At 44.4% G+C, this 23,352-nt stretch overlaps 1 protein-coding gene across 7 annotated transcripts in view; it reads left to right on the forward strand.

Annotated features, from left to right (window-relative positions):
* The window catches only part of XDH (xanthine dehydrogenase), a 181,965-nt gene that overhangs the window by 65,740 nt on the left and 92,873 nt on the right, over positions 1-23,352 (forward strand). The window contains exon 1 of one of the 7 annotated variants that reach the window (XM_056568522.1): positions 14,694-14,722. The exons of 4 other annotated variants lie outside the window; for them this stretch is intronic. In XM_056568522.1, coding sequence (XP_056424497.1) covers positions 14,711-14,722 — 12 coding nt within the window. In that variant the 5' untranslated portion in view covers positions 14,694-14,710. Of the gene's footprint in view, positions 1-14,693; positions 14,723-14,754; positions 14,913-23,011; positions 23,131-23,352 lie in introns of those variants that run through there. 2 more of the 7 variants (XM_056568520.1, XM_056568519.1) reach the window with 2 other exon arrangements.

Below are 23,352 nucleotides of genomic sequence, written 5' to 3' on the forward strand. Positions count from 1 at the left end.
TATGTGAGCAAGAATAAAAGTAAGATACACAGCTTTTTACGGGTGGGAGAAGTTTTTTTTTTTTTTTACGGGTGGGAGAAGTGTTAGGGAACAGAGCCTGAGTTAGTTTAGAAAAGTTTATTTGGTGAAGGAAAGTTAATTTGTAAATTACTTCTACTAAAAAAATCTTAATCCTTCCAGTACTTATTAGCTGCTGAATACTACAGAGGAAATTCTTTTCTTTTTGGCACACAGAGCTCTCTGCTGACATCACGAGCACAGTGCTCCCTGCTGACATCTCTGTCCATTTTAGGAACTGTCCAGAGCAGCATATGTTTGCTATGGGAATTTTCTCCTACACTGGACAGTTCTTAGGGTACGTTCCCACCTGGCGTATTTTGCTGCGTATTTGCTGCTGCGTTTTTGCTGCTGCGTATTTCCCATAGAAGTCAATGGGTAGGAAAATACGCAGCGGCAAATACGCAGCAAAATACCCCAGGTGGGAACGTACCCTTAAAATGGACAGAGATGTCAGCAGAGAGCACTGTGTTCCAAAAAGAAAAGAATTTCCTCTGTAGTATTCAGCAGTTAATAAGTACTGGAAGGATTAAGATTTTTTAATAGAAGTAATTTACAAATCTGTTTAACTTTCTGGCACCAGTTGATTTAAAAAAAAAAAAAAAAAAAAGTTTTCCACCGGAGTACCCAGGGGAACTCCCATGGAAAACTTTTTTTTTTTTTTTTAAATCAACTGGTGCCAGAAAGTTAAACAGATTTGTAAATTACTTCTATTAAAAAATCTTAATCCTTCCAGTACTTTTTAGGGGCTGTATACTACAGAAGAAATGCTTTTCTTTTTGGATTTCTCTGAAGTCATGAGCACAGTGCTCTCTGCTGACCTCTGCTGTCCATTTTAGGAATTGTCCAGAGCAGCATATGTTTGCTATGGGGATTTTCTCCTGCTCTGGACAGTTCCTAAAATGGACAGCAGAGGTCAGCAGAGAGCACTGTGGTCGTGACAGAAGAGAAATCCAAAAAGAAAAGCATTTCTTCTGTAGTATACAGCCCTTAAAAAGTACTGGAAGGATTAAGATTTTTTAATAGAAGTAATTTACAAATCGGTTTAACTTTCTGGCACCAGTTGATTTATAAAAAAAAAAAAAAAAAAAAAAAAAAAAAAAAAAAAAAAAGGAGGAGTACCCCTTTAAAGGAGCACTCCAATGCAAAAAAACTAACCCCTTATCTATAGGATAGGGCATGCATTTTTAGATTGCATGGTGTCCAATTGCTGGGACCCCTTGCAATCTCCTGCATGGCACCCGGGCTCTCCCCAGGAAGGGGGCGTGTCGACACCCGCATGAAGCGGCGTCTGACACGCCCCTTCTTTGTATCCCATAGAGAAACATGGAGGGGACACGTAGGCTGCGGTTTCCTGCAGAGGGTGCCATGCAGAAGATCGGGGGGGGGGGTCATGAGAGGGTGTCCCAGTGGTCGGACCACCCACGATCTAAAACATATCCCCTATTTTTTAGGTTAGGTTGTCAAACCTCCTACAGGTGTGAACAGTACCGAGCCAAGACCTGTACCTTGACAGCAGTGTCCTGAATTGACTTGTTTTGTGGGGTCTGAGAGTTACACAGTCACCAGTGTTTTCCATGTTAATCTTCTTCTAGACAATAATTTGCTGGTGTTCTGTGAGGAGATTAATATCCAGCATCTTACATTGAATTTTACTGTGAGTAATTAACCTAAGGGGCGAGAAGTCAGCAGAGACCAAGGTGAAAAACCAAGACAGTCCGTAAGGTCTACTGTATGCGACCAGAACATAATCCCCTATTACAGTTGTGATAGCCTGGGGGAGTTGGGTGTAGGGAGTGTAGCTGTGCGGTTACTAAAGGGTGTCTGGTTAACCCTTTCTATTCGTGACGCCAGGGTGAGGACTCTAATGCTTGTCCTACTGCCACCCTAGCCAAGAGCAATAGGGAGGTATAGAATAATTGAATGTCCACAACCGGAGAGTTTGCTGACAACAGTTGGAACTTTTACTGAAGATTTTATGCAACTTCACAACAGGAACAGTCTCTACAAATGCAAATTCTCTTGGAGATTGACAAAGGTTGGGACCTTAAGCAATTTTGAGTCTTTAAACTGATATGCGCTGTTCCACTGGATTTAGGGGATTAGTTGAGGTCCAGCAGTCACACTAGCTTTAGCGGGAATTAGTTTAGAACTCACGGTTTAGTTCAGCTGAGGCTGGTAGGTTTTCAGGCCTAGCGTGTCTTTGAAAGTTGCGCAGATCCGTCCTGCTAGTCCGGCATCCACGAGAGCAGCAACCCAAGAGAGCGATAATTGGCTACAGCTCCCTTATATGGGCAGGGGCTGGACTAGTGCTAATTGGTCCAATATTGCTGTCAATCACCTTCACATAGGATTATGGGTAGCATGTGGCCTAAGGACCTCCAAAGGTCCTCTAACATACCATAGAGGATCTAACACAGTCACAGGACCGAAGGTCCTGCGACGCTAGCAAGGTAAGTACTATACATTATATTAAATATACATTATTACTAAATAAATACATGTATACATCACAGAATTAGCATACAGGAGAGGCGACTAGGGGGTGTCCCACCTGGGGGACCCTACCTGAGCGTAGTTACTTTGGGGACCACCATACAAGGTACGGTATGCAATACGGTACCGGGACACCACACAGTGGTCTCCAACCTGCGGACCTCCATCTGTTGCAAAACCACAACTCCCAGCATGCCCGGACAGCCGCTGGCTGTCCGGGCATGCTGGGAGTTGTAGTTTTGCAACAGCTGGAGGTCCGCAGGTTGAAGACCACTGCCCTATTATATCCGCTCTCTGAAGGGATTGTATAAATGATATATAACTTTTGTTATGTAAAGCCCCTAAAGTACCAGAAAATCTCCCCCATAGTGTTATCCCAGAAGTCTGATTCCAAATCCTTATCCAAGTCAAAGAAACCAAAAGAGTCTGTGCGGTAAAACAATGACTTGTGTGCGGAACTGCCAGGGTGTAGCGATCTCATAAAACATAGCATTGTCTCCGCCTCAGGTACGTGTCCACCTTCCAGAAGTTTGCAGCCATGCCATATTTATTGAGGAATCATAAAGGGAATGATCCCCTTCCCCTGAATTTGTTCCAAAGCCTGGACGGTGCATTACACTTCTGTAACCCTTTCTGCACCCAATGGCCAGAGTTGATGATTTAATTCTGCCATGCCAGGTATTTCTCCGCACTTCACTGATAGATGTCAGTGCACAAAGATAACATAATGTCAGCACACAAACTGCTGGGGTGAATACTATATTGAGGCACAGAGGGGGCCTAATACTATGTGTGGGCAGTATGAGGGCCTAATGCTATGTGTGGGCAGTATGAGGGTCTAATACTATGTGTGGGCAGTATGAGGGCCTAATACTATGTGTGGGCAGTATGAGGGCCTTATACTATGTGTGGGCAGTATGAGGGCCTAATACTATATGTGGGCAGTATGAGAGCCTAATACTATGTGTGGGCAGTATGAGGGTCTAATACTATGTGTGGGCAGTATGAGGGCCTAATACTATGTGTGGGCAGTATGAGGGCCTAATACTATGTGTGGGCAGTATGAGAGCCTAATACTATGTGTGGGCAGTATGAGAGCCTAAGACTATGTGTGGGCAGTATGAGAGCCTAATACTATGTGTGGGCTGTATGAGGGCCTAATACTATGTGTGGGCAGTATGAGAGCTTAATACTATGTGTGGGCAGTATGAGGGTCTAATACTATGTGTGGGCAGTGTGAGGGTCTAATACTATGTGTGGGCAGTATGAAAGCCTAATACTATGTGTGGGCAGTATGAGAGCTTAATACTATGTGTGGGCAGTATGAGGGTCTAATACTATGTGTGGACAGTATGAGGGTCTAATACTATGTGTGGGCAGTATGAGGGCCTAATACTATGTGTGGGCAGTATGAGAGCCTAATACTATGTGTGGGCAGTATGAAGGTCTAATACTATGTGTGGGCAGTATGAGAGCCTAATACTATGTGTGGGCAGTATGAGAGCCTAATACTATGTGTGGGCAGTATGAGAGCCTAATACTATGTGTGGGTAGTATGAGAGCCTAATACTATGTGTGGGCAGTATGAGGGTCTAATACTATGTGTGGGCAGTATGAAAGTCTAATACTATGTGTGGGCAGTATGAGAACTTAATACTATGTGTGGGCAGTATGAGGGTCTAATACTATGTGTGGGCAGTATGAGGGTCTAATACTATGTGTGGGCAGTATGAGGATCTAATACTATGTGTGGGCAGTATGAAAGTCTAATACTATGTGTGGGCAGTATGAGAACTTAATACTATGTGTGGGTAGTATGAGAGCCTAATACTATGTGTGGGCAGTATGAGGGTCTAATACTATGTGTGGGCAGTATGAAAGTCTAATACTATGTGTGGGCAGTATGAGAACTTAATACTATGTGTGGGCAGTATGAGGGTCTAATACTATGTGTGGGCAGTATGAGGGTCTAATACTATGTGTGGGCAGTATGAGGATCTAATACTATGTGTGGGCAGTATGAAAGCCTAATACTATGTGTGGGCAGTATGAGGGTCTAATTCTATGTGTGGGCAGTATGAGAGCCTAATACTATGTGTGGGCAGTATGAGGGTCTAATACTATGTGTGGGCAGTGTGAGGGTCTAATTTTATGTGTGGGCAGTATTAGAGCCTAATACTATGTGTGGGCAGTATGAGGGTCTAATACTATGTGTTGGCAGTATGAGGGTCTAATACTATGTGTGGGCAGTATGAGGGTCTAATTCTATGTGTGGGCAGTATGAAAGCCTAATACTATGTGTGGGCAGTATGAGGGTCTAATACTATGTGTGGGCAGTATGAGGGACTTATACTATGTGTAGGCAGTATGAGAGCCTAATACTATGTGTGGTCAGTGTGAGGGTCTAATACTATGTGTGGGCAGTATGAAAGCCTAATACTATATGTGGGTAGTATGAGGGTCTAATACTATGTGTAGGCAGTATGAGGGCCTAATACTATGCGTGGGCAGTATGAGAGCATAATACTGTGTGTGGGCAGGGTGAGGGTCTAATACTATGTGTGGGCAGTATGAAAGCCTAATACTATGTGTGGGCAGTGTGAGGGTCTAATACTATGTGTGAGCAGTATGAGGGTCTAATTCTATCTGTGGGCAGTATGAGAGCCTAATACTATGTGTGGTCAGTATGAGGGTCTAATACTATGTGTGGGCAGCATGAGGGTCTAATACTATGTGTGGGCAGTATGAGGGTCCAATACTATGTGTGGGCAGTATGAGGGTCTTATACTATGTGTGGGCAGTATGAAAGCCTAATACTATTTGTGGACAGTATGAGAGCCTAATACTATGTATGGGCAGTATGAGGGTCTAATACTATGTGTGGGCAGTATGAGAGCCTAATACTATGTGTGGGCAGTATGAGAGCCTAATACTATGCGTGGGCAGTATGAGAGCCTAATACTATGTGTGGGCAGTATGAAAGCCTAATACTATTTGTGGACAGTATGAGGGTCTAATACTATGTGTAGGCAGTATGAGGGCCTAATACTATGCGTGGGCAGTATGAGGGCCTAATACTATGTGTGGGCAGTATGAGGGTCTAATACTATGTGTGGGCAGTACGAGGGCCTAATACTATTTGTAGACAGTATGAGGGTCTAATACTATGTGTGGGCAGTATGAGAGCCTAATACTATTTGTGGACAGTATGAGGGTCTAATACTATGTGTGGGCAGTATGAGGGCCTAATACTTTGTGTGGGCAGTATGAGGGTCTAATACTATGTGTGGGCAGTATGAAAGCCTAATACTATGTGTGGTCAGTATGAGGGTCTAATACTATGTGTGGGCAGTATGAGGGTCTAATACTATGTCTGGAAAGTATGATGGCCTAATACTATGTGTGGGTAGTATGAGGGTCTAATACTATATATGGGCAGTATGAAATCCTAATACTATTTGTGGGCAGTATGAGAGCTTAATACTATGTGTGGGCAGTATGAGGATCTAATACTATGTGTGGGCAGTATGAGAGCCTAATACTATTTATGGGCAGTATGAGGGTCTAATACTATGTGTGGGTAATATGAGAGCCTAATACTATGTGTGAGCAGTATGAGAGCATAATACTATGTGTGGGCAGTGTGAGGGTCTAATACTATGTGTGGGCAGTATGAAAGCCTAATACTATGTGTGGGCAGTATGAGAGCCTAATACTATTTATGGGCAGTATGAGGGTCTAATACTATGTTTGGGTAGTATGAGAGCCTAATACTATGTGTGAGCAGTATGAGAGCGTAATACTATGTGTGGGCAGTATGATGGTCTAATACTATGTGTGGGCAGTATGAGGGTCTAATACTATGTGTGGACAGTATGAGAGTCTAGTACTATGTGTTGGCAGTATGAAGGTCTAATACTATATGTTGGCAGTATGAAAGCCTAATACTATGTGTGGGCAGAATGAGGGTCTAATACTATGTGTGGGCAGTATGAGTGTTTAATACTATGTGTGGGCAGTATGAGAGTCTAATACTATGTGTTGGCAGTATGAGAGCCTAATACTATGTGTGGGCAGTATGAGGGTCTAATACTATGTGTGGGCAGTATGAGGGTCTAATACTATGTGTGGGAAGTATGAGAGCCTAATACTATGTGTGGGCAGTATGAGAGTCTAATACTATGTGTTGGCAGTATGAGAGCCTAATACTATATGTGGGCAGTATGAGGGTCTAATACTATGTGTGGGCAGTATGAAAGCCTAATACTATGTGTGGGCAGTATGAGAGCCTAATACTATGTGTGGGCAGTATGAGAGCCTAATACTATATGTGGGCAGTATGACAGTCTAATACTATGTGTGGGCAGTATAAGGGTCTAATACTATGTGTGGGCAGTATGAAAGCCTAATACTATGTGTGGGCAGAATGAGGGTCTAATACTATGTGTGGGCAGTATGAGGGTCTAATACTATGTGTTGGCAGAATGAGGGTCTAATACTATGTGTGGGCAGTATGAGGGTTTAATACTATGTTTGGGCAGTATGAGAGTCTAATACTATGTGTTGGCAGTATGAGAGCCTAATACTATGTGTGGGCAGTATGAGGGTCTAATACTATGTGTGGGCGGTATGAGGGTCTAATACTATGTGTGGGAAGTATGAGAGCCTAATACTATGTGTGGGCAGTATGAGGGTCTAATTCTATGTGTGGGCAGTATGAAGACCTGATATTATGTGTGGGCAGTATGAAGATCTAATACTATGAGTGGGGGCAGTATGAGGATCTAATACTATGTGTGGCAGTATAAGGGACCTAATACTATGTGAGGCAGTATAAGGGACCTTATACTATATTGGGTGTTATGGGAGCCTAATAATATATGAGGGTAGTATGGGTGCCTAACTACCATATGGGGCAGTATGGAGACTAATAGTATATTGTGGTAGTGTAAGGGCCAATCTACTATATGGGGGCATAGAAAGGGTCTAATTACTATATGAAGCACAGAGGGACCCAACTAGCATATTGGTGCAGAGATAGGCCTAACTGCTGGATAGGGGCCTAGACGGGCCTTCTATATGGGAGCACAAAGTGGGAACTATTACTTCTACTATCAGTAGGCTTCTAGACAGTATTGTTTTAGTGATGAATAAGAAAGCCATTTGCAAAAGAAGAAGTGGTACTAGATTCCCTCAGGGCAGCACGGTTAATAGGAAATCCTAAAAGTGTGCCTTAAATTGACCACGCAGATAAGATATGCTTCAGACAAACCTGCTGATTTTGCCAGGACCAGTGGACCATTTATTGTGTATGGTTGCCTCCTGATTTTCCCCCATTGTGCCCCATCCCCCCTATACAGGGACCATATAGTGTAGTGGTAGATATCAGCACTACACAGGCTTTGGACACAGTATAAGTGATTACAATTGCTTCTACATACAGGGGGTGTCCCTTTTGGAGTACAGTGGTCCCTCAACATACGATGGTAATTCGTTCCAAACGAGCCATCGTTTGTCGAATCCATCGTATGTTGAGGGATTCGTGCAATGTAAAGTATAGGAAGCTGTACTCACCTGTCCCCGCCGCTCGCGATGGTGACCCCGGGCCTCCGCTGGGCTCTCCTGGTCTTCTCCGGTCCTCCGCTGTCTTCTGCCTTACTGGGCCTGCGTAGCGACGTCATTACGCCGCTGCGTACGCCATTCCTATTGAATGACGTGCGCAGCAGCGTATTGAAGTTATCGGAGAGGACGGAGGAGACACCGGAAGACCACACGGGGAACATTAAGCTGCTATCTGGCAGCAGCTTAAAGGGGTATTCCAGTCAAAAACTTTTTTTATATATCAACTGGCTCTGGAAAGTTAAACAAATTTGTAAATTACTTCTATTAAAAAATCTTAATCCTTCCAATAGTTATTAGCTTCTGAAGTTTTCTGTCTAACTGCTCAATGATGATGTCACATCTCGGGAGCTGTGCATGATGGGAGAATATCCCTTGCATGATGGGAGAATATCCCCATAGGAGCTGGACAGCTCCCGGGACGTGAGTCATCAGAAAGCAGTTAGACAGAAAACAGCAACTCAACTTCAGAAGCTAATAACTATTGGAAGGATTAAGATTTTTTTAATAGAAGTAATTTACAAATCTGTTTAACTTTCCGGAGGCAGTTGATATATAAAAAAAAAGTTTTTGCCTGGAATACCCCTTTAATCATTTTGCGCTGCCGGATAGCACTTAATGCGATGGCTCCGACATAAAAAAGCATCGTATGTCGATTTGATCATATGTCGGGGCCATCGTAGGTCGGGGGGGGGGGGGGGTCACTGTATTTCTCTCTTTCTTTTCTCTTTATCCCCCCCCCCACACCGCCACGACGACTTCCTCCACTAACATCTTAGGTTCCCTGCATTGTGACCCTCCTCACCTTTTCCTCACCCATTGTGCCCCCCACGGAAACAGTAGTAGGGTCTTTTCTGTGCCCCCCATTCAGTATGATGCTTCCACACAGTAGTTCCAACCAAAAAAAAAAGTTTAATTCCATTATCATGAACTAGCTTAGGGCATATATTTTTATAGTTTCTTGACACACCCTCTCGTTCCTGAGATATGAAGGTTTATAGTTTGACAATACAGGGAATCAGTCAGATAGGCGTGAACCTAATATTAATAATGGGAGTGACTATCAGGTCACTGGTCATGGGTGGGGTTAGGGTGTGTATGGACAAGGCACACACCCATCACACGCCCATCACCTGATGTGGTGTCGGGGGTTTGAGGTCCAGGGTAGATGCAGGGCAGATGTTATGGCCCAAGGGGCAGATGTTATTAACCCCTTTTTGTTGTGACTCCAGTGCATGGTTTAGCCTTAACCACCCGGAGGTAATACCGGTGATCCTGGGTTAGGCAGGGGCAATGAAGACACCAACGCCAAATTAAGGATAACGGTAGCTTTACTGAGGCAAGACAGGGGATATAGTCTTTGCAGTACAGCCAAATATCCCGGGGAGCTGACCAGTGACACAGGGGGACCTCGCAAATTGCTGGGACTTGTAGTAGTTAGATTGACTTTAGTGCAGGCCACGGTGACTACAGATGGACTTGACTTGACAGAGATGGTGACTGACAATAAGATGACTTGACTTACTGATGACCGACTTGTGGCTGCAGGACTTTAGGCTTGAGGTCTCCAATGCTCTGGACACAGACACTGAGATGACTGCACTGGACCTCAGCAGGAAAGAGAGATTGCAGCCCCTCCCCTGGTTATATAGGGGGCTGTGCAAGGATCCCATAGGTTACTTGGGGAATCACCTGGTCACTGGGGCCTCCTGGGTAACAATTGTGGTAGGCCTATGGGGTAGGGGTAGTGTAGTTAGGGTTTTGCTTCAGTATATCAGGGGTTAAGGTTAACCCTATTGTTCGAGACGCCAGGCTGAGGGCTAGTATGCTGAAGTAATTCTCCGGCCTATCGCCGCCCTTCCCAGTAACGATAGGTGCATGCATAAAATGACTGAAGATCCACAAGGTAGTTGAACTTGGATAAACTTTACTTAAAGACTTGCGGTACATCCAATGAACAGTAACAGTCACATTAATACAGTCTCCATACACCTCAGTGACTGACAGTTGTTGCGGACCTTGACTTTTGATATAAGTCTCAGAATTTAGGGTAATTTGCGAAGATCCGTCCGGATTTAGGGGTTAGATACGGTCCGGTGATATTGCAGAGTGCTTAGGGATTGATGAAACTCACAGTTTTGTAGAGATCAGCTGTCGCCGCAAGGCTAGGGCCTAACTCACCCATGACAGCAGCGCAGATCCTTCCCTGTCAACAGCCCATGAGGAAAGAGAGAGAGTAATGGCTGCCGCTCCCTTATATGGGCAGGGCCGTTTTGGATTGGTCCAAGTCAGCTGTCACTCACCGTTACATAGCCTGATGGGTAAACACCTGACTTCCTCCAAAGGTCCTTGAACTTCTAACCATAAAGTCTTTGGAACGCATCACGTGACCCGCAGGTCCTGCGACGCTAACTAGGTAAGTACACTTACTATATAAATATATACACATTAAATTTAAATAATTTTATTTACAAAAGGGGTGACAAGGGGCTAGCTAAGGATGAGGACCCCACCTAAACCTAGGGACTCTGACTTTGGGGACCTCACCACAAGGCAACGGATACAATCCGGTGCCGGGACACCACACAATCATGTGGTACAAACATTAAAGCAACAGTACATTAAATGAGGCAAACCTATCTACTTCATGGGGGTATGCTGCAGGGGAGCCCTGGGGACATGCAGGGACTCTGCCTGACAGGACAGGAGGACAGTACGGGACTACATCATCCCGTACTGGGACATCACACTGATATTCACTCCCATTATTAAAATTAAGGTCACACCCATCTGACTGATTCCCTGAACAGGAGGGCATATTAAGAAATGGTAAAAAGGTGCTTAATAAGTACACCCTAAGATACTTACAGAAAATCTCATTTATTTTGGTTTAACCACAGTTCCTCTTTAAGACCTCTTTTTGCCCCCACACAATAGTTTGTCTCCTTGTGCCTTCTCACAGTATTTTACCCCTTGTGTCCCCACACAGTTTGCCCCTTGTACCTCCCACACAGTGTTTTACACACCTGTTCTTCCACACCATAGTTTGCCCCCTTGTGTCACCCCACACAGGAGTTTGTCCCCTATTGAGTCCCCCATACAGTGGTTATTCTCCCAAAGTAATTTGCCCTCTATTTGTCCCCATGCTGTAGTTTTTCCCCTTTGTGCCCCCACACAGTAATTTACCCTTGTACCCTCTACAAAAAAGTTTCCCCCTTTTAGTCCACCATATAATAGTAATTTGCCTCCTTTGCGTCAACAAAAAATAAAGAAGGAATATTCACTTATTACTCACTGCTCCAACGCCAGGTCCTGTTCTTTTAGGTTGGCAACAAAAGAGTTTTCTAGAGTCCAGGCTGTCACAAATTACTCGTAGGCCATAGGCATAAGGCAGCCTGCGGCCTACACACACAGGAAATTTCAAAAAGAAGATCCAGGACCCTCATGTTGCCATACAGGAGATGCTCTAGAGGGATTGTGGGCCCCACTAACTTAGACACCTGATCACAACTGCAACCCCTATTCTCATTCCACGGATGTAAATAGCCCAATATGACACTCAATAAGCCTCAGTGAAGTTTGCTTATTATAGAAAGAAAATGATATAGATGGGGATAGTTTAGTCATGGATGATCCAAAACCCGGGGACACCAGCCTCAACCATTGTGGGCTCTTGTTCACACCTTGCAGTATATACATGTAATACATGTAATGCAGAACATAGCAGGGATTTTTGCCTTAATCTCGTGGTAGATAAATACCAAACAATATCTCCATTTATGAAGATAAAAGAATGCTGCTACACCCATAGCAGAATGAAAAGCATGAAACAATATCTAAGGGATTTCCTGGGGTAATAACATGTTATGTAAATCGCCCTGTATGATTCTCAGTAACAGAGAGAAAATGATAACAGTAAATGGGGAGACTTGTCCTGAATTAATAGACATTAGAGATCAATATGCGCTCAATCCCTAGACATCTTATCCCCTATCCAAAGGATAGGGGATAAGATGTCTGATCGCGGGGGTCCTGCCGCTGGCCACCCCCCGCGATCTCAGCTGCGGCATTCCAGACATCCGGTGCACAGAGCGAACTAGAGAACTCACGGCCATGCCCCCTCAATGCTAGTCTATGGGAGGGGGCATGATAGCTGTCACGCCACCTCCCATAGACTTGCATTGAGGGGGCGTGGCTGTGACATCACAAGCGGGGAGCGGCCGTTATGTCACGAACCTCCGGAGCTGCACCTGACACTCTATGCGAACGCCGGGTGCTGCAGGGTGCAGCAGGGTGCAGGGTGCAGTGGCGGGACCCCCGCGATCATACATCTTATCCCCTATCCTTTGGATAGGGGATAAGATGTATTAGGGCCAGAGTACCCCTTTAAGTAGTTTGAGTACAGCAGACTTCCGGCAAACTCAAGAGGCAAAGCAGCGCTGCTTCTTTTAAAGTGGACTTAGGTAAAATGGCCAGCGGCCGGAAATAGTGGTGCATTGCTGACTTCCGCTCCCCCAGCAACAAGGGGCAGATCTTTATGGTTCCACCAAGGACTCGGAACGACAACATGACTTCCATGCCCAAGGGTGGTACGCTGACCAGCATGGGACTTTTTTGCGCGCTTCTCCTGCACAACTTTAACTCTTTCAGGTACAGCCAGCAATTTGTAATGCAGCATAACTTCAGCCCGTACTTTACACATAGCGGGCACAACTTTTCTACTGTTCACAATGGCAGATAGCAGATTTTTCTTCACCTCACCCTCTATTTTACAAGCGCCTGGCAATAAAAAGACTTCACTGAAAAAGTCCCGTACACTTTCTGGCACAATTTATTTTTTTCATCTGCGTGCAAATTTTCGGCAATACTGGATACAGTACAGACTGGCTGGGGGGGGGGGGCTACTTTTTGCATAAGGCACACTCCCGTATCCTGTTCGTAGGATGCCAAAAGATGTGGTGGGGGTGTGATGAGGGCAAATGTTATTACCCTAGGGGCAGATGGCATGAACCCCTTGTATTTTTAACCTCTGCACCACCCGAGGTATGGCTGCTGAATCCTGGGCTAGGCACGTGGCAAATAATGACTCCAATGTCAACATACCATAGAGGATATTAACATGGTCACATGACCGAAGGTCCTGCGACGCTAAACAAGGTAAGTACTATACATTATATTAAATATACATTATTACTAAATATGTACATGTATCAACATTGTAGAATTAGAGTAGAGAAGAGGCGACTAGGGGCTGTCCCACCTGGGGGACCTTACCCGAGCGTAGATACTCTGACTTTGGGGACCACCACACTAGGTACGGTATGTAATACGGTATTGGGCACCACATTCACAAAGGACAACATTGCCATATGGTTGTCTTCAAAGGGCCATGGGTCTTGTGTTTCCATAACTGTGCTCCCAAATAGTAATTAGGCCCCTAATACTTCCCCCAATTTCTAGTCAGTCCCCCCTATATTGCCCTATATAGTAGTTAAAGTGGTACTCCGCCCCTAGACATCTTATCCCCTATCCAAAGGATAGGGGATAAGATGTCTGATCGCAGGGATCCTGCCTTGCGGACCCCCGCGATCTCTCTGCTACACCCGGAGTTCATTTAGAGCGTCAGGTGCTGAGCCGGAGGCTCGTGACGTCACGGCCACACCCCACTCGTGATATCATGGCCACGCCCACCTCAATGCTAGTGTATGGGCAGCCATCACGCCCCCTCCCACAGACTTGCATTTAGGGGGCATGGCTGTGACGTCACGAGAGGGGCGTGACCGTGACATCACGAGTCTCCGCCTCGCATCGCCAGTCATCCGGCATGGAGCAAAGTTTGCTTTGTGCACCGGATTTCTGGGGTGCCGCAGCTAAGATTGCGGGGGTCCCCAGCGACCGGACCCCCTCAATCAGGCATCTTATCCCCTATCCTTTGGATAGGGGATAAGATGTCTAGGGGCAGAGTACCCCCTTTAAGACCTCCACACTGAACTCAATATACTGTAGTAGTTAGGCCCCCTCAGTGGATTCTATGAGACGGCGCATTTCTGAGCGGTCCTAGTGCCAGCATGTTCTCCGTGCGGACATTCCACCATGTAAACATAGCATAATCCTGATACAGACCAACGCTATTGGTGGAGATTTATCAGAACCCGTCCAGAGGAAAAGTTGCCTCATTGCCCATAGCAACCAATCAGATCGCTTCTTTCATTTTGCAGAGACCTTGTTAAAAATGAAAGAAGCGAGCTGATTGGTTGCTATGGGCAACGGGACGACAACTTTTCCTTTGCACAGGTTTTGATAAATCTCCCCCAGAGGGGGAGATTTATCAAAACCTGTGCAAAGGAAAAGTTGTCGTCCCGTTGCCCATAGCAACCAATCAGCTCGCTTCTTTCATTTTGCAGTTGCCCATAGCTCCCAATCAGATTGCTTCTTCCATTTTGCAGTTGCCCCATTGCCCATAGCAACCAATCAGATCGCTTCTTTCATTTTTGAAAAGGCCTCTGACGAAATGAAAGAAGCGATCTGATTGGTTGCTATGGCCAATGGGGTAACTTATCCTCTGGACGGGTTCTGATAAATCTCCCCCCATACATAACCCTGGTATCAGCACAGGAAGACGTGTGAAATCAGATGATGACCCCATAGAGATCCATTATAGAGGAGGAGACCATGAAAGAGCGAGAAATCACAAGTGTGAAGCGGAGATGGAGATCTGTGTCATGGGAGACAACGCTTACGTAAATCCCGGGAATCACCACAAACATTCATCATTGTATAATACAAAGTTCTACAACTTTCTAATAGAGTTTGTGTCTCAATCCTTCCCCAATATTAAGATTCCTGCTTCCTGTCAGTAAATGGAAACATTCACAGCTTCGGGTTCACTACTACTGTATCCCATCTGTTTACTATGTACTGTTATCTACAGACAGCGCTGGATATAGACCAGTCAATGGAGATATTCGCGCTGCAGATGTATTTATCTCACCAAAGATTGTCTAGACTGGATGCAATTGTACCAAATCCTCAGCTGTGGAATATGCTTGTCTATGCTTTATTTATATAAACCCTCGGTTTAGCTGGTAATTCAGCTGGTTAAGCTATATATATATATATATATATATATATATATATATATATATATTCTTATATAGGAGCAGTATTATAGTAGTTATATTCTTGTATATAGGAGCAGTATTATAGTAGTTATATTCTTGTATATAGGAGCAGTATTATAGTAGTTATATTCTTGTATATAGGAGGCAGTATTATAGTAGTTATATTCTTGTATATAGGAGCAGTATTATAGTAGTTATATTCTTGTATATAGGAGCAGTATTATAGTAGTTATATTCTTGTATATAGGAGCAGTATTATAGTAGTTATATTCTTGTATATAGGAGCAGTATTATAGTAGTTATGTAATAAAGAGAAGAGCACCAGGCACTGTCTACTCGACTGTGAGTCAAATTATCCTGTCCGGACTATCCGGGGTATGTAACCTGCTGTACTAAATGCTATGGGGAGCGTCTACGTCTATAAAGGACAAAGTCTTTCATACAATGGCAAGTAGAAATGAAGGTAGACGGACGACTCACCCAGGTAGCAAAAATATCTTCTTTATTCAAGGCTTGCAGCTTAAAATAACAGCAGGTTCAGGGGGGTCTGTCAGCAGGAACGCAGGGCTGTGGAGTGCAACCAGGTTGCACTCCACAGCCCTGCGTTCCTGCTGACAGACCCCCCTGAACCTGCTGTTATTTTAAGCTGCAAGCCTTGAATAAAGAAGATATTTTTGCTACCTGGGTGAGTCGTCCGTCTACCTTCATTTCTACTTGCCATTGTATTATAGTAGTTATATTCTTGTATATAGGAGACAGTATTATAGTAGTTATATTCTTGTATATAGGAGGCAGTATTATAGTAGTTATATTCTTGTATATAGGAGGCAGTATTATAGTAGTTATATTCTTGTATATAGGAGGCAGTATTATAGTAGTTATATTCTTGTATATAGGAGCAGTATTATAGTAGTTATATTCTTGTATATAGAAGCAGTATTATAGGAGTTATATTCTTGTATATAGGGGCAGTATTATAGTAGTTGTATTCTTGTATATAGGAGCAGTATTATAGTAGTTATATTCTTGTATATAGGAGCCAGTATTATAGTAGTTATATTCTTGTATATAGGAGCAGTATTATAGTAGTTATATTCTTGTATATAGGAGGCAGTATTATAGTAGTTATATTCTTGTATATAGGAGCAGTATTATAGTAGTTATACTCTTGTACATAGGAGCAGTATTATAGTAGTTATACTCTTGTATATAGGAGCAGTATTATAGTAGTTATTTTCTTGTATATCGGAGCAGTATTATAGTAGTTATATTCTTGTATATAGGAGGCAGTATTATAGTAGTTATATTCTTGTATATAGGAGCAGTATTATAGTAGTTATATTCTTGTATATAGGAGGCAGTATTATAGTAGTTATATTCTTGTATATAGGAGCAGTATTATAGTAGTTATACTCTTGTACATAGGAGTAGTATTATAGTAGTTATACTCTTGTATATAGGAGCAGTATTATAGTAGTTATATTCTTGTATATAGGAGCAGTATTATAGTAGTTATATTCTTGTATATCGGAGCAGTATTATAGTAGTTATATTCTTGTATATAGGAGCAGTGTTATAGTAGTTATATTCTTGTGTATAGGAGGGAGTATTATAGTAGTTATATTCTTGTATATAGGAGCAGTATTAAAGTATTTATATTCTTGTATATAGGAGCAGTATTATAGTAGTTATATTCTTGTATATAGGAGCAGTATTATAGTAGTTATATTCTTGTATATAGGAGGCAGTATTATAGTAGTTATATTCTTGTATATAGGAGCAGTATTATAGTAGTTATATTCTTGTATATAGGAGGCAGTATTATAGTAGTTATATTCTTGTATATAGGAGCAGTATTATAGTATTTATACTCTTGTACATAGGAGCAGTATTATAGTAGTTATACTCTTGTATATAGGAGCAGTATTATAGTAGTTATATTCTTGTATATAGGAGCAGTATTATAGCAGTTATATTCTTGTATATAGGAGCAGTATTACAGTAGTTATATTCTTGTATATAGGGGGGCAGTATTATAGTAGTTATATTCTTGTATATAGGAGCAGTATTATAGTAGTTATATTCTTGTATATAGGAGGCAGTATTATAGTAGTTATATTCTTGTATATAGGAGCAGTATTATAGTAGTTATACTCTTGTACATAGGAGCAGTATTATAGTAGTTATATTCTTGTATATAGGAGCAGTATTATAGTAGTTATATTCTTGTATATAGGAGCAGTATTACAGTAGTTATATTATTGTACATAGGAGGCAGTATTATACTAGTTATATTCAACATTGAAGGATAAAGGGGCATCCTATGCTTTTTCTTGGGCACATTTTGGACACTGTGTGGCTCATGTAAATAACCAGAGAGCAGTAAACTCCAATAAACTTCTCATCAATCATTTATTCGCATTCAGATGTTGTTTATCCAGAAAAAGGAAACACTAAGATAACACATCCTAGATCTGAATGAATGAACTAATCGTATGAAATACTTTCGTCTTTACATAGTTGAATGTGCTGACAACAAAATCACACAAAAATGATCAATGGAAATCAAATGTATCAACCCATGGAGGTCTGGATATGGGGTCACACTCAAAATCACAGTGGAAAACCACACTACAGGCTGATCCAACTTTATGTAATGTCCTTAAAACAAGTCACAATGAGGCTCAGTAGTGTGTGTGGCCCCCACGTGCCCGTATGACCTCCCTACAATCCCTGGGCATGCTCCTGATGAGGTGGAGGATGGTCTCCTGAGGGATGTCCTCCCAGACCTGGACTAAAGCATCCGCCAACTCCTGGACAGTCTGTGGTGGATGGAGCGAGACGTCCCAGATGTGCTCAATCAGATTCAGGTCTGGGGAACGGGCGGCCAGTCCATAGCATCAATGCCTTCCTCTTGTAGGAACTGCTGACACACTCCAGCCACATAAGGTCTAGCATTGTCTTGCATTAGGAGGAACCCAGGGCCAACCGCACCAGCATATGGTCTCACAAGGGGTCTGAGGATCTCATCTCGGTACCTAATGGCAGTCAGGCTACCTCTGGCAAGCACATGGAGAGCTGTGCGGCTCCCCAAAGAAATACCACCCCGCACTATTACTTACCCACCGCCAAACCGGTCATGCTGGAGGATGTTGCAGGCAGCAGAACATTTTCCACGGCATCTCCAGACTCTGTCACGTCTGTCACATGTGCTCAGTGGGAACCTGCTTTCATCTGTGAAGAGCACAGGGCACCAGTGGGCAATTTGCCAATCTTGGTGTTCTCTGGCAGATGCCAAACGTCCTGCATAGTGTTGGGCTGTAAGCACTACCCCCACTTGTGGACGTTGGGCCCTCATAGAGTCTGTTTCTGACCGTCTTAGTGGACACATGCACATTTGTTGCCTGCTGGAGGTCATTTTGCAGGGCTCTGGCAATGCTCCTCCTTGCACAAAGGCGGAGGAAGCGGTCCTGCTGCTGGGTTGTTGGCCTCCTCCACGTCTTCTGATGTACTGGCATGTCTCCTGGTAGCGCCTCCATGCTCTGGACACTACATTGACAGACACAGCAAACCTTCTAGCCACAGCTCGCATTGATGTGCCATCATGGATGAGCTGAACTCCCTGAGCCACTTGTGTGGGGTGTAGACTCTGTCTCATGCTACCACTAGAGTGAAAGCACCACCAGCATTCAAAAGTGAAAACATCAGCCAGGAAGCAAAGTAACTGAGAAGTGGTCTGGGGTCATCACCTGCAGAACCACTCCTTTATTGGGGGTGTCTTGCTAATTTCCTATAATTTCCACCTGTTGTCTGTTCCATTTGCACAACAACATGTGAAATTGATTGTCAATCAGTGTTGCTTCCTGAGTGGACAGTGGGATTTCACAGAAGTGGGATTAACTTGGAGTTACATTGTGTTGTTTAAGTGTTCCCTTTATTTTGAGCAGTGTATATATTCTGAGGACCAGACAAATAGTGATCAAACTTTACTATGGATGACTTCACATTGGCAAAAAAAAATTAGCTTTTTTTTTTTTTTTCTTAAGTAGAACTATTATTAAAGAGTACCTGTCGCTAAATAAACTTTTTAAACTTTTCTAAAACTAACCCAGGCTATGTCCCCTAACTACTCCTAACACCCCCCTGCCCTTCAAAATGTTTTAAGAGCTTTAAAAAGCTCTGTATCTTTCCTCTCTCCTTGCTAATGTCAACTGCCGCCGGCAGAAGGATGTGGGCATGCCCCAGTAGGCGCTACATCACTGAAGCCTGCTGGGTGCACAGAGCCCCGCCTGTCCTCAGTGTACAGAGCCCCGCCTGTCCTCAGTGTACAGAGCCCCGCCTGTCCTCAGTGTACAGAGCCCCGCCTGTCCTCAGTGTACAGAGCCCCGCTTGTCCTCAGTGTACAGAGCCCCGCTTGTCCTCAGTGTACAGAGCCCCCCTTGTCCTCAGTGTACAGAGCCCCGCCTGTCCTCAGTGTACAGAGCCCCGCTTAGCCTCAGTGTACAGAGCCCCGCCTGTCCTCAGTGTACAGAGCCCCGCTTGTCCTCAGTGTACAGAGCCCCACTTGTCCTCAGTGTACAGAGCCCCGCCTGTCCTCAGTGTACAGAGCCCCGCCTGTCCTCAGTGTACAGAGCCCCGCCTGTCCTCAGTGTACAGAGCCCCGCTTGTCCTCAGTGTACAGAGCCCCGCCTGTCCTCAGTGTACAGAGCCCCGCTTGTCCTCAGTGTACAGAGCCCCGCTTGTCCTCAGTGTACAGAGCCCGCTTGTCCTCAGTGTACAGAGCCCCGCTTGTCCTCAGTGTACAGAGCCCCGCTTGTCCTCAGTGTACAGAGCCCCGCTTGTCCTCAGTGTACAGAGCCCCGCTTGTCCTCAGTGTACAGAGCCCCGCCTGTCCTCAGTGTACAGAGCCCCGCCTGTCCTCAGTGTACAGAGCGCCGCTTGTCCTCAGTGTACAGAGCCCCGCCTGTCCTCAGTGTACAGAGCCCCGCTTGTCCTCAGTGTACAGAGCCCCGCTTGTCCTCAGTGTACAGAGCCCGCTTGTCCTCAGTGTACAGAGCACCGCTTGTCCTCAGTGTACAGAGCCCCGCCTGTCCTCAGTGTACAGAGCCCCGCTTGTCCTCAGTGTACAGAGCCCCGCTTGTCCTCAGTGTACAGAGCCCGCTTGTCCTCAGTGTACAGAGCCCCGCTTGTCCTCAATGTACAGAGCCCCGCTTGTCCTCAGTGTACAGAGCCCCGCTTGTCCTCAGTGTACAGAGCGCCGCTTGTCCTCAGTGTACAGAGCGCCGCTTGTCCTCAGTGTACAGAGCCCCGCTTGTCCTCAGTGTACAGAGCGCTGCGGGGTATGCAAGTTAGCACAGCGCTCCCGCCTGTCTGATTGACAGGCGGGGAGCTGCGCTGAGCTCCTCGCGTAATCAATGCAAAATACACCTTTAAATAAAAATACACCTTAAAGGAAGCATTTAAAAAAAAAAAATCCTATTAGAAAGTTGTTCTATATACAATCAGCTATAACATATCAATACGTTTTTTGACGACAGGTACTCTGGCCCTAATGCATTCAAAAGGATAGGGATAACATGTATGATCGTGGGGGTCCCACCGCTGGGGACCCCCGCAATCTGTCATTCAGCACCCACCTTTGTGAGCTCTTCGCATCGATGGAGGCTCCGAGTGTAAAGCGTGACGACCACGGGGCCGGACCATGGGGCTCCGTGGTCGTCACGCTTCACACTCGGAGCCTCCAGCGCTGCGAAGAGCTCACAAAGGTGGGTGCAGAATGACAGATTGCGGGGGTCCCCAGCGGTGGGGGTCCTTTTGATAGGGGCTGGAGTACCCCTTTAAAACAAACCACCAAAAGCACACAACTAAAACACACCTTGTACCGGGTTGTGAAACAACGGAACAGCTGCCCTTTGGCTCCTGATGGTGTTGACATGGCTGACTTTGCATTTTAGCTTTTTTTTCAGCGCCATGCTGGGAGTTGTAGTTTTGCAACATCTGGAGGGCCATAGTTTGGACATCACTGCTTTAGTGCATACAGATTATAACACCAAGATTTACAACTCTCTAATATACTTTGTATTTCACCGTGTTAAACATTTTTATTCTTGCTCTCACTGAATAAAAAAAAAAACATTCTTGGCTAGATCCCTAGGGTAATAACTCACACGTAGCTGGCTCTTATGTTTTTTTTTCAGGTTAACCCTTGAGGACACAGCAAATGTTTAATTTTTGAATTTCCCCCCCCCCTCCTCGCCTTTTAGGGTCCATTCACACATACAGTATTCTGCGCAGATTTGATGTGTAGGATTTTAAGCTGTGTTCAATCATTCACTTTACATTGAAATTTGCAGCAGAAAATCCTGCGCATCAAATCTGCGCCGAATATTGTACATGTGAATAGACCATTAAGAGACATAACTCTTGCTACTCGTGACACCAGGGTGAGGGCTCCTCAGTAATGCTTCTCCTGCCGCCACCCTTCCCAAGAGCGATAGGGAGGTAGATAATAATAGATTGTCCACAACGGAGAGTTTTCTGAAACAGGTATAACTTTTACTGAAGATTTTCTGCAAGCTTCAATAACGGAACAGTCTCTATGCATACAACTGCTTTCTCTGGAGATTGACAAAGGTTGGGACTTTAGCAATTTAGAGTCTTTAGGTATTATGCGCTGTTCCACTGGATTTAGGGGATTAGCTGCGGTCCAGTAGTGACGCTAGCATTAGAGGGGGTAGTTTAGAACTCAAGGTTTTAGTTCAGCTGAGGCCGGGAGTTTTTTTTGCGGCCTAACGTGTCTTTGAAAGTTGCGCAGATCCGACCTGCTAGTCCGGCATCCATGAGAGCAGCAACCCAAGAGAGCAATAATTGGCTACAGCTCCCTTATATGGGCAGGGGCTGGACTAGTGCTAATTGGTCCATTACTGAAGTCAATCACCATCACAAAGGCTTGTGGGTAACACGTGACCCAAGGACCTCCTTATTTGCCCCCATACCTAGCCCAGGATCCAGCGGTATTCCTTTGGGTGGTGAAGAGGTTAAACCACGCCCTGGCATCACGAACACAAGGGCTTAATGCCATCTGCTCCTAGGGTAATTCCATCTGCCCTCATCACACCCTCGAACACAGTATCATGTGGGTAGTTTGGTTTTAAAACCCAATTTTCTGATACCGGAATACCCCATGAATATCGATGGCCTGTCAGGGTAAATGCATTGCTCTGCTGGGTCCTCCAGTGGGAAAGACGCCCTTTGGTGCAAGTCTGACCTCCACAACCCCAGTGTTTCCTAACCAGGGTGCCTCCAGCTGTTGCCGGACAGCATGCTGGGAGTTGGCTCCATCAGCTGACGGCCTTTGACCAGACCTTAAAATTGGTGAAATAAATGTATTTTCAGGATGACCCTGTGAGACCCTTTTGTTGTGCTGACAGAAGGGTCTGGAGTCAATATCTCAGTCTTGTAAAGAGGATTTTACGGAGTCCAGAAAACCGATTCACCGCGGTGGAGATCCTGTGAAAACGTAACCTGTAACCAATGTATCACGGAGCATCTTCAATGTATGAACTGACTTGGCCCGGCTGAGGCTTCTGCAAAATCCTGTATGTCAGATCATTGGCTCCCGGCGTGGGCTGTCCTGCTCCACCCCGACTAAATGTAGATAGTACAAAGTGCAGTATCTGGCAGTCATTTATTGTGCACTGTCTGTGCCTGAGGACTGATGTTCTGCTGATCTGTATGCACCGCCACATCTGCTGCAGAGATGGTCAAATATCAACAAGAAACCCCTGACCCTCACAACCTGTCAGATGAATTGATATTTTTTGTCAATGGAAAAAAGGTAAAAAAATAAAATAAAAAATTCATAGCATTTATATTGCATTTTTTTCTTAATTTCCATTCACTTGCATTTTTAATTTATTTATTTTATCGTATTTTGAGAAAATTAATAACGGGATCCTTTAATTTAAAATTTTATTTAATTGAATTTAAAAAAAAAATGTTATTTAAATTTTTTTATTTTATAGTATTTTAAGAAAATTAAAACCGTGATCCTGCAATT

This window comes from Hyla sarda, chromosome 3 (genome assembly GCF_029499605.1).
Source record: "Hyla sarda isolate aHylSar1 chromosome 3, aHylSar1.hap1, whole genome shotgun sequence".
Taxonomy (NCBI): Eukaryota; Metazoa; Chordata; class Amphibia; order Anura; family Hylidae; genus Hyla; species Hyla sarda.